Source organism: Dunckerocampus dactyliophorus, chromosome 15 (assembly GCF_027744805.1).
Source record: "Dunckerocampus dactyliophorus isolate RoL2022-P2 chromosome 15, RoL_Ddac_1.1, whole genome shotgun sequence".
Lineage (NCBI taxonomy): Eukaryota > Metazoa > Chordata > Actinopteri > Syngnathiformes > Syngnathidae > Dunckerocampus > Dunckerocampus dactyliophorus.
Genome location: NC_072833.1, coordinates 26845920 through 26858515, shown reverse-complemented (window position 1 = coordinate 26858515; position 12596 = coordinate 26845920). Strand labels below are relative to the sequence as shown.

The 12596-nt window shown below is 41.8% G+C and overlaps 1 protein-coding gene across 2 annotated transcripts in view; it reads left to right on the top strand.

Annotated features, from left to right (window-relative positions):
- The first annotated feature begins 789 nt into the window (after positions 1-789).
- The window catches only part of mtpn (myotrophin), a 31275-nt gene continuing 19468 nt past the window's right edge, over positions 790-12596 (top strand). Inside the window, exons 1-4 of one of the 2 annotated variants that reach the window (XM_054752804.1) lie at positions 797-1173; positions 4110-4223; positions 4305-4388; positions 9311-10291. In XM_054752804.1, coding sequence (XP_054608779.1) covers positions 1102-1173; positions 4110-4223; positions 4305-4388; positions 9311-9397 — 357 coding nt within the window. In that variant the 5' untranslated portion in view covers positions 797-1101 and the 3' untranslated portion in view covers positions 9398-10291. Of the gene's footprint in view, positions 1174-4109; positions 4224-4304; positions 4389-9310; positions 10292-12596 lie in introns of those variants that run through there. The other variant, XM_054752803.1, reaches the window with a different exon arrangement.

Genomic DNA, 12596 nt, shown 5'->3' with positions numbered 1-12596 from the left:
AAACCTACAGAAATGCAAAAAAAACCAGCTGGAATTTTATGAGAATACATGCAAAATATTAAGAGAAAAAAGTCATATTCTTACGAGAAAGAAAATGCTATTTTACGAGCGCTAACTCATAATATTATGAGGAAAAATAATATCATTTTAGTAACAGAGAGTTGAAATATAAATATTTTTTAAAGCCATAATATTATGAGAAACAAACAAAACAAAACAAAGTTGTAGAAGTTGGAAAATTAGCTTTCGCATAAAGTTATAATGGTACAAGAATAAACTGCAGAAATGAAAAAAACAGCAAATATTTTATTGGAATAAATTCAAAATATTAAGAGAAAAAAAGTCGTATTCTATATTCTATATATCGTGTACATTTACTTGCATATTTATACACACATTTGTAAATATGCCAATCGTGTTTATTTTATATTATTTTTTACTTATCTTATATTCTTTTTATTTTATTAAATATTATTCATATTGCATTGCATTTTATTTAAGTGTGTTTGTATTTTTCTTCTGCAATCGAGCTACTGTAACCAAGCAATTTCCCTTGTGGGGTTAATGAAGTCTAAGTCTAAATATGCACAATACAGGAATACACGGCTATGTACAGTCTGAATAATGTGCAGTTTTGTATAGTAGTATGTTATTATTATTGTTGTTGTTATTATTATTGAGTTGATGGAATGTTTGGAATTTGCACTAGAACGTGCAAGTGTACCTAATGAGGTGTCCGGCGAGTGCGTGATGAAGACGGCCCCTGTGTTTACTTCCGGGTTTCGACACCGGAAGTATTGGTGCTAGAAAGGCGGATCCCTTTGTGCTAATTTGTCTTTCTCTATTTAGTTTCACGCGTTCCCTGTGTTCTTTCGTGTTTTACCCACAACAGCAATAAAATTAAACCCCAGTGCTTGGAATCAAGGCACTTTTTTTTAAGAGTCATCTTATTTGTCCCCCCCCCGCCCCGCCGTGACGACAGGAAGGGAAGAGTACCCCCTCCCCGCTAGCAACAAAGCTAACTTTTTTAAACATCACTCTTTAGCATTGAAGCCCAAGCAGCTAGCAGCGGCAACACTCTCACACTAGAAGAACAGCAAAATGTGCGACAAAGACCTGACGTGGGCATTGAAGACCGGGGACGTTGCCGAGGTGGAGGGCATGCTGAAAAAGGTAAGGAAGGAAGAGTTGTGCCCGCTGAAGCGAGTTAATGTGCGGCAGCCCTCCGACAAGTGGCCGTGGAAAGTGCTGTGGCCGCCCGCGAGCATGCTAACGCTAGCCGGAGTTGGCTAACGACAAGTTAATTCACCACCGTTGTGGAATTACTACAGTGTTGAATTACTACAGTGAGCATCAAAGTAGTGTTTTGATACAAATTCGACCCAAACATGAAAATGTGGAAGTGTGGCGTTAGCATTATGACGTACGGTCTTTCAGACGACATCGATGACAGGAATGGATTTTTTTTTTTTTAGCCATTTTGGATTTTACTTCACTCTGATTTACACGTGCCTCAACACGATCAACCTAGCATGATTCATTTTAGCTTAATCCTGCTAGTAAACGCTACGGTGGCTAGTTAGCACACACACGTAACCTGTTGGTACGTTAAGCTAGCGTTAATGTAAACATAAACAACACATGTGCATTTGTTGTGGTTTTTAACCACATTTTCTTTGTTGTTGAGACAGGTGTGAACGAGCTCTACGTGCCGTCATCTGTGGGTGGGTGGGTGAGTGTGTGGGTGGTGGCTACATCAGCTAGCCGAGGCTTGAGTTTGCAAAATCCTACATTTTTATGGCAGTCAGCAGAACGGACACTGGTGCTGTTTTCGTTTTAAGTGCTCTGAGAGCTGAATGTGATTCTTGTTGGGGATAATGTGTACGTGTGCACCTGCTTTAAAGAAAAATCCATTCTAGTGTTGAAAATTGCTCGTCACCAGAAGAACATATCACTACTCAACGTCGCCTCTGGTCAATTTAGCCTAACATGCATGTCAAGCACAGGGAGAACATGCAAAGTCCACACTGACATGTTCCAACCCGCGAAGGCAGACGTGCTCACCACTGGACCCGCCACCCTACAGTATGTTATTCCACACAGCCGCATCGCAGACGCGTGACAGCAGGGCTATATTTCCATGATGTGGTTGCTTTATTCAGACAGCCTAGCATATATCAGGGGTGTCCAAAGTGCAGCTTAGGGGCCATTTGTCGCTCAAAATTTATGGAAAAAAATCAGCCGTCATTTTACAAAATTAAAGTCAAAATATTAAGAGGAAGACATTGTAATCAACCGAGCAAAGGTCGTAATATTAAAAGATATAATGTAATATTATGAGGGGAAAAATAACAATGTATAAAATCAAGATATGAAAGAAAAACACTATTTTTTGAAAATTAGGTTGTGGAAAAAGTTATGTTACAAGAAAAAAACTGTCAGTCATAATTACCAGAAGAAATTTGAAATAGGAAAAAAAAGGGCTGTAATTTTACGAGTCGTGTAATAATTAAACGTAATTTTCAGAAAATAAATTTGTCGTAACCATGGTGAGGATAAGCGGCATAGAAGATGATTGAATGGGTACATTTATAATATGAGGAAAAATAATGTAGTATAAAGCTGAAATGTTAAAGAAAAAAGATGACTTTTTTTTTTGTTGCAATACCATGAGAAACAAAATAAGATAAGACAAGATAAAGTTGCCATTTTTTGAAAATTAGGTTGTGGAAAAAGTTATGTTTCGAGAATGAAGGAAAACTATAACATATTGTGGGTATATATAATATTGTGTGAATAAAGTCATACTATTACGACTAGAGCATTTACAGAAATTATTTAAGAAGAAGAGTTGAGATATTTGGAGAGAAAAAAAACAGGAAAAAAAATTGAAGCTTTTTCACCTGCATGGCAAAGATGAGATTCAGGGATTTTTTTGTGTTTTAAAAAAAACATATATAACTTCTTAGCATGCCCTTGCATCATTTCATTTTTTTTTCAGTATGTGGCCCTCGCTGGAAAAGTTGTGGACATCCCTGCCGTACGGGAAGTGGTTTGTTGCGTTACACTGCCGCCATGTCGCCAGCAGTTGCTGACTGATGTGTGCTAATTTGTGCTGAAACTGGGCCATGCCGCATCACAGCGCCATACCCGCCTTCCTCGGTGTGGTATGGATTCCTCGGAATGATCAATCATCTTAAATATAACATTCATATCGTGAGGTCGGCTTTAAGGCCGGGGGGGGGGGGGATTGATTCATGCCCTACAGTTAGACTGCAGTCCTGTGGGACAAACTGTGGGGCAGAGGGTGCTAGAAGAAGGCGTTGCTGAATTTGCACAATTGGCCATGACGCACTTGCGTGTAATTTTTGAAGAGAGAGACAAAAAGGGGGTTGGATAAGAGCAACATCTCTGGCAGATCTACTGTATGGAGCCTCCTGTCACGATAATAAATCACTCGAACGATAAATACATTTTGCTGGTCTCGATAAATTGACGTTACTGTTAAACGTGGAATCTTGCGCAAAGTGACATGTGAAAGAGGGGAGGGGAAGGAACGTTCATGTGAGGAAGAATTTCCCCGGCGCACAAAATGTAATTTTGCTCTTGAAATAAAGATTTTAATTGAGCATAACCTTCTTTAGTAAAATTAAATAAAAAAAAGCAAAAATCAGTTTAAAAAAAGTGAAGAATTATTTAAGGACTAATTGTTAATTTTCCAGATCACTGATGAAGAAAATGTCTTCCGGTGCTCGTCTTTTTAATATGCAGACTTTTCTTTATCTTTATAGTGTTATATTTTGTTGAAATATTGTTGAAGTGCAATGCTGGCTCATATCTTTCATGAAAGACTCTCTCTCCTCACCGTCGGCCACCACAGAAGACACGCAGATCTTCAAAGTGGATCAGGTGTTTTCATTTGAGACTCTTCCTGTAACCAGATCTAGCTGGACCACCTGAGACCCCCTCTTCACTAATGACTCTTTGCTTTGCTTGCAGGAAGTGATGACATGAAGGGCCACGTTTGCATGTGTCTATAATAATGACGATGATGAAAATAATACTAATAATAATATGGGTGGCTCTTCTTTCTGTTCCCTGTGTGGCAGGCTGAGGACGTGAACCGGACCCTGGATGGCGGCAGGAAGCCTCTGCACTACGCTTGCGACTTTGGTCGGAAGGAAATGGTGGAGTTCCTCATCTCCAAGGGAGCAGATGTCAACGTAATGTCTCACTGTACAGCCCCCCGACCCCCGTGCGCGTGGCCCCCTTTCAATAACTGTGTTTCTCTGCCACCCTTGCAGGCCCCCGACAAACACGGCCTCACCCCGTTGATCTCCGCCTGCCTGGAGGGCCATGCCAGCTGTGTCAAGGTCCTCCTAGACAAGGTTGGTTGGTTTTATTAACACCTGATGACACGTTACCATCACCCCCGAGTGCTCATCAGGTGGCTTTGCAAAAAATCTTTACACTGACATTTAAAAAAAAAAAAAGTTCAGTCGTCCCTCACTATAAAGCGGTTTCAATATCGCTCCCTCACTATATCAAGGTTTTTCAAGAAATTATTAATAAATGATGGCTGTTTTGTCCTTGAATCCTACTTCACTGAAATTCACTTACAGCGGTGGGGTCTGGAACCAATTCACCACCATAAACAAGGATTGACTACTTATTTATTTATATGTATTTTAATGTATTTTTAGTTTTATTTTGTAAATATATCATGTGGTTTCATTTATTTCATAATATACAATTAACTAAATTTGAATATCATATCACACATTCTCTCTGTGTGTCTGGCGAAAGGGACGTCGTCAGTCATCCACACTATACGTGCTGTAGTACTTTCGTCTTTCACTGTGTTTAAAGCACATAAAGATCCTGCTGACTCGCGGCACTCATTCATACGAGCTTGCAATGGCAGGCAACACGCCTTTGTGTGCATCCCTCCCCCAATTTGACCTCAACAGGCGACCCGGTCATAAGATCCCGCTGCAGAGTGCTGACGCCAGGCCATGTTGAGAAAACACACGCATTAGATATGTTGACTAACAATGTCAAGATGCGGTGTTAACAAAAATACAATACGTTTCTGGCATGGTCATTAGACTTACTACTTGAACAATGTTAAAACAGCTGGAGAACTCTGCTATGCATCAAGGCAGCATCTGCTTAGTGCAGGTGTACCTAATAAACTGTGTACACTACGTCCCCAACTTACGAACATCCGACTTGCGAACATTCGGAGATACGAACGCAAGCTGACTGGTATTTATACTGCTCCATGCTTGACCAGTAGAGGGCACTGTGACACTGCTAATGGAACCAACAGGTAGAGGAAGACAGTGGGGAGAGAGTGTAAAGGAGAAATTGAAAGCTAAATTGTAGCTGTATGATACAACCCGGACAGAGCGTGTGATTAAAGTTTATGAAAAGTTAATAGGCCTGCTTAATTCTACACCACCCACAGAACACTACCTCTTTTAGAAGAGTCTAACCACCACCACCACTTGTCCTTTTTCAATATCTCCTCCTCCAACTCCACCACAACGACGTATGCTCGACCACTCCTCTTCAAAGGTAAATAACATTTATCATTACGTATTATTATATCACTTTTATTATTGTTTTTTTCATTCATTATCCTGGTTTAATATTACTACTGCATCCAAACTCATATTTACATACATACACATATACTGTATATGTATACACGTACACGTAGTACCTATATTATTGGTAATATTACCTTTTGTTGGACTTACGAACAAATCCACTTGAGAACAGTCGTCTGGAACCAATTGTGTTCGTTGGTTGGGGACTTATTGCATATGGAAGCTTTTTTTGGTGGGGATCTTGGGGGTGAGCATACTGCATCCAGGTACTGCTGGTACCTGCTGTCCAATTGAGCTCACTTGAGAGGTTCTACAACACAGGTGGCAAAATGAAGGCTTCAAGATTAAAAATTATTTAACAATTTTGACACATTTCTTTTATATTACATAAAAATAAGTCATTTGAAAGAAACCCGTAAAGGGATAGTTGGGATTTTTTTACATGAAGTGGTATGACATCACTATCAGCAGTGTAGTGATCAACAGTGACTTACCCCCCACTTTGTTCTGTGAGCGGAGTTCTGGTCGGATTTTGGTGAGGAGAAACGTAGTTTTGTTTTGTTGGTTGGGATTTTTTTACATGAAGTGGTATGACATCACTATCAGCAGTGTAGTGATCAACAGTGACTTACCCCCCACTTTGTTCTGTGAGCGGAGTTCTGGTCGGATTTTGGTGAGGAGAAACGTAGTTTTGTTTTGTTGGTTGGGTCACATAAGTTGTTGTGTGTTCCGCGCGGATGGAGCGCAGCTAGTCTCCGTCTGCGCATGTAAACCCTGGTACACGCACACACACACAACAGTGGACGAGTGAGAGCGCGTAGTGATACGAACAGAGAGGAAATAACACAGAGTGACTGAGAGGTCTGACTTTTTAGTTAGAAACGGTTTTGTGATGCAAATGTATGAACTCTTTTGAGCGCATATTGCTTTGAGCAGCCAAACCCTTTACTTAAGTGACCCCAGCAACGAACCGGAACTCTGCTCACGGAACAAAGTGGGTCACTGTTAAGTCACTGTTGATCACTACACTGCTGATAGGGATGTCATACCACTTCATGTCAAAAAATCCCAACTATAATATTTCTTGGAAAATGTATTTGTTCTATGAAATCAGACAATTTGTACTGCATGCAGTTGGAGCTTCTTTGTTTTTTTTTATTGTACACGCCTGACTTTTTAAGAGCAGTTGAAAAATGCCAAAAGTGTACATTTTGCACTGTTGGATCCGAAGGAGGTTCTAAGTAAGGATATCCTTGGCATCCGATCCGATTTTTTTATTTTTTACAGTCTTGCCAATCCAATTTTTTCCTTCCAATAATAAGCTTTTGTCACAAACATGAATTTGTGGAATTGGATATGGTTATGAAAATAGCGTTAAAAATCACGTGACCCAAGTATTGCCGAATTGACTTTTTTTTTATTGCACAGCATGACCAACAATATTGTAAGATCGGCAGAAGCCGATATTATCCGATCTTCAAAATACAACAGCGTCTTCCAGCAAGACTTGTGCCCCGGTCCTCGGGTATAAAATGCTGACAGCAAACGAGCATCTTGTTGAGTCTTTGCAGCTAAATTGAGAGCCAGTAGTATCCACTCTTCCGTCTGTCCCATTGCAGTGGCTTGAGACGTTGTGAGTGACGCAGAGACTAGCGGCTAGAGAGGTGTGGTGTTACTCTGCCAGATAAATGTCGTTTTTTGTGTTAGCTGGTCCAATAACAGTATTGCTGCAGCTTGGTTAATATACAGGTCAGTTATGTAAATGGAACACTCTTAGCGTTTTTTTTTTTAGGCTTTTTTGTTTGGGCTTTATCGACAAAATGGGTACCTCCCATGACGTGCATTGTTAGCTGGCTCATACTAACTCGTTTTCTCTTGTTAGAACGCACAGAAATGGTAAAAAAATATGTGTTCATGTTTCACATAAGGAATGTGAATGATGGGCAACATTCCAAAAAAAGTGCACTTTTCCTTTTAAGATCCAACAGTGTAAAATGTACATTTTTTCCATTTTCCAACTGCTCTTATGTTTATAATCAAATTCCTGCTTGTCACCTTGACTTGTGACTTCAATGTAAGTAAATAAATCTTGCAAGCATCCAATGAAATGTGTGGTATCATCTTGAGGCGATGATACAGTGATATGGTTTGATACTTGCAGTCGGCCGTCGGAGGGCAACTGTAAGTGCCATGTGGCACCACGGTGAAAAGTTTGATGCTCTAGAACAGGGGTCACCAACGTTTTTTCTTGCGAGAGCTACTTTTAGAAAATGAAAATGGCCAAAATGTAGAAATGATTTTCATACCTTATTTCAACCCAAACGGAGGAGCTGTGCAGAGTCCAGAGGGAACTCATAAGATAAGATCAGGAAGGGGAAGGACTGCTACAGGAGGAAACTGGAGAAGCGGCTGGAGCAGAATAATGCCAGGGAAGTCTGGAGAGGCCTGCAGACCATCACAGGCCATGGTAAAAGAGTGGGGACAGACCAAGCCAGTGGGGACAAGATCTGGGCAGATGAACTCAATCTGTTTTTCAAGAGATTTCCGTCACTGTGTGTCTGACATGGTACTCTGCAGCACAGGTGCCCCTCAGGGTACGGTGCTCTCCCCTTTCTTCTTCACCCTCTACACCTCGGACTTCACACACAACTCCACACAGTGTCACATCCAGAAGTTCTCAGACGACACAGCCATCGTGCGTTGTGTTTCAGAGGGGAATGATCTGGAATACAGGACGGTCATCAGGGACTTTGTCAGCTGGAGTGAGCTTAACCAGCTGCAACTCAACACCAGCAAGACAAAGGAGATGATCATTAACTTCCAGAGGAAAACTTCTCACTTCACACCGGTGAACATCCAGGGAGCGGAATTAGAGTTGGTAGACAGCTACAAATTCCTGGGTGTTCACCTTAACAACAAACTGGACTGGTCCGTCAACACCCACGCCCTCTACAAGAAGAGCCAGAGTCGCCTCCACCTGCTGAGGAGACTGAGGTCCTTTGGTGTGTGCAGGACTCTTTTACGGACCTTTTATGACTCTGTGGTGGCCTCAGCCATCTTCTATGCTGTGGGCTGCTGGAGAGGGGGCAGCACGGACAGGGACAGGAGCAGGATCAATAGGCTGATCAGGAGAGCGAGCTCTGTCCTGGACGGTCCTCTGGACTCCGTGGAGGAAGTGGGGGAGAGAAGGATGTTGGCTAAGCTGACATCCATCATGGACAACACCTCTCACCCGCTACATGACACTGTGGGTTCCCTTAGCAGCTCCTTCAGCAGCAGACTGTTACACCCACGGTGTAAGAAGGAGAGGTTCCGCAGGTCCTTCATACCGTCCGCTGTCAGGCTCTACAACACCTGCACCACCTGAACCATGTTGTAGTCAATATGTATTCTTTACTTACGTATCTTGCTTGCTGCTGTAACAAGTGAATTTCCCCGCTGTGGGATAAATAAAGTACAAATAAAATAAAGTACAAATACAAAACCTAAATGAAAAGCAGGCTTGCGGACACCTCATGTGGTCGTGGGGGACTACCTGGTGCCCGTGGGCACCACGTTGGTGACCCCTGCTCTAGAACATTCATGAGCTCAACTCCAAAGGAGGTATCGGAATTGTGCGGACGATTTTCAGGTCCTGAGTGTGACGCCCGCCTCCGTAGCCCCTGACTGGCTATTAATATTCATATCCTCCGCAGGGCGCTGACAAAAACCAGAAGGGTCCGAACGGCATGAGCCCCTTTGAGGCGGCGGAAGACGACAGCATCAAGGCTCTTCTAAAGTGAGGGGGGAGGCTGGGGGCTTAGGAGGTGGGTGGGCGTTACAGGGGGACGAACGTTCGGCCCCTGCAGATGGACGCAGCGGGTGCCAGCTGAGAGAAGATGGCTCCGCCCCTTCACCTTAATTGACCTGTTCTCACTGCTTGTGTCTGTTAGCTGCGGGAGGGGTCATCTTTCCTGGCTGAACCTTTCCTCTTCTCCCCACCTCCCTGGGATGGGATTTTCTGTCTCTTTATTTCCATTTAACGAGAGGATTGGGGGCGGAGGGCTCACAGTTGGGCTAAGCACTTAAATGTTCCTATTTTGTAACAATCCACTCTCATAGCGTGCGACCTGATTGCACTGTACAATTGTCCACTAAGGAAAGGTTGCATTCTTTTTAATACCTGCTCCCCACCACCACCCCCTACCACCTGAATTGACTTCTCAGAGCCTCTTTAACATATCACATTGTGCTTTGGCATGGGTGATGCATCATTGATTTCCTGTGTCCATTGACCAATCACCATGCTGGCTAACAACCAGGAAGCACTTGAATGTTCTACAAGTCACGCTAACGGCAAAAAACATCACAAAATAAGCAGCAGTCGTTTTTCCTGTAACTTTGTTTTGCTTTGCTACTGAGTGAATAGGAGTTAGATATTAAACTGGATTGGTGCAGGGGGGCAGAAAAGACCCTCTTTCGCCCCCTCCCATTGCCTTGGATTTGCTTTAGCTTGCATGTCTGCTTCTTCTTAGGCCATCACTTGCTCCACATCCTTTCTCGGTTGCTGTCAAATTACGACTAATACTACGACTAGTGTCATGGACGCCACAAGAAAATAACAAAAGCTCTGAAACGCTGACTTTGTTGTGACAAAAAGTCTGTACAAACAAAAATAAACATGTCCTTAAAAGCTCCTTTGAGCCTTTTTTGCATCATTAATTCATTAGGAGTACTCGCACATCCAAAGTGAACGTGGTACTGGGCCGCCTAAATTGGATCAAATAACATTCACGCGGTCTTCATTATTTATTATTAATTACGTTTGTTAACGTCCAAATGTGGAGTTCATTCAGGACAAGGTGGCTATCTATTCAGACTTAAAATGTAGCACATCCCCACATTTAGTGTAATTTCATATTTTCTGTGAACATGTTCCCATTGAAAATGAATAGCCGATTTATTTGGCGCCCCCTACTACTCCCATTTTGCTGATTCTACAGAGGTGACATGGCTCAGCACGTAGAGTGCTTGGTTTCCAATGCAGGTTACAGGTTCAATTTCATCATGTTTTATAAAATGATATTACGTCAGACAGAAGTCACCTGTAGACTAACTAGGGGCAAAGGTCCAAGTGAGGCGAGCATAAATTCTGATTGATTGAGCCACGGCTGATTGGTTTACACGTTTCAACAATCAGTCTGCATTTTTACTTGCCAACACTTCAGCATTCACTCCCATTGTCTACTGGCATTGCTTTTGAGATACTTTATTCAATTCATAGAAATTCTTCTAGTTATGAACATTGTTGCATCCAAGGACTGCATTAGTGACACCTCGCCTTCAGCACACACTCGCTCACAATGCCTCAGGCTACTAGCGAAAGGACGCTACATATTGGAGCTGCTGTTTTGACGCCAGATGTAGCGTTCCTTTCTACGTTGCTATGTGAAATCAATGCACCCAGGAAGGAAGTTCCCAAAATAGTGTAAGACGTTATCGTGAATGTACCTGTTAATACATGTTCACAGCATGGATAGAGAAGCATAAAACCTTGTTGGAGTTGTTTGGAGGTGTGTCCCACCCATTACGTGCATTAATTAGCTACCTTTTTTTTTTATGTTTTTATATCTTTAGAACGCACAGAAACGTGAAAGACGTTTGTTCATGTCTGACATAAGGATTGTGAATGATGGACAAAACTCCATCCCTTATGATGACAGCAAGACTTTTAGAATACAAAAGCAGATGTTTTCTTTGCCTCCACAGAGCTGGCAGAGTAAACTTCATGTCTGGCCCAGGAAGACCACCATGGTGATGGTGATGATTATTATTCAGGTGGACATCAGTGTGAAATGACTCATCTGCCATACGTTTTCATTTTGTCGTCCAGTTGCTCCCCCCCAGTCATATAAGAACCCCCTCCCTCCGGACAATTCCTGCTTGCATGCGTTACACCTTGGATCGCCGATAATTAGTTTGCCAATGCATTGTGCATAAGGATCTGTCTTCTACACAAACAGTGCCAGATTGCAAAATCCTAATTTTGGATCATCATCAAATTAGACACCCACATTCTGCATAAGCAGAAAAAATTAGTCAAAACAAAAAAATGGAAAAATGTCAAATGCAATGTTGACGAGAGGATTCTCAAGATATGCAACAAATGAAATGTTGAAATGAAATGTCAGCTATACAAAACTTTTTGTGTCACTCTGCTAACAAACTAGAATGACCTCCACCAAGGCCACACCTTCCAATGTTGTCATTACACTTGATTCATTGTTGCATGAGAAATGAAGGGTGGGGACGAGGAAAAGGACAAGATAATAAGTTGTTAAACTAACTTTTTTCCCCACACTTTTTTAAGTTACCATAATAGTACTATTATTTTACTGTCTTAAATTTCAACTTTATTACAACAGTATGATTACTTTATTTTTTAAAATTGCAATATATACAACTTTATTGTTGTATTATTTTTGTTCTACTGACGTGTTATTTTGAAATTGAAATTATGATATGCAGTACATGGTACACAGTGGCAGAGCCAGACATTTTTCATTGAGGTGGCCAAGGTGAGACCATTACTCACAAATGGGGTGGCAATAAGTTGATACCTGAAGTGTCTAAATGGCCGGTGGGGTGGCCACCTCGTAGCTCCGCCACCGGTGGTACACAAAACAAGAATGGCCGAGTGTCTTCTAAACACTATTTCCATGATTCCATGACAAGGCTGCAAAGCATTATAGATGTTATATAAACATCTTATCATGTTTACTCCACATATAATCAAACAGGCTATAAAAAAAGCCCTTTATGCGCATCAAGAAGCCGATTTAAAACAATAATTGAAGGATGAGCAACTCCTGAGTAATTTACACTTACAATTCTGTGTTGTGAAGGCGACCAATCTTCATCTACATGTCTTAAGGCTGCAAGTTCTGTAAGTTCTCTATTTCTATCTCCAACTGTTTGTCCCTCCTCGAAAACTGTTGATAC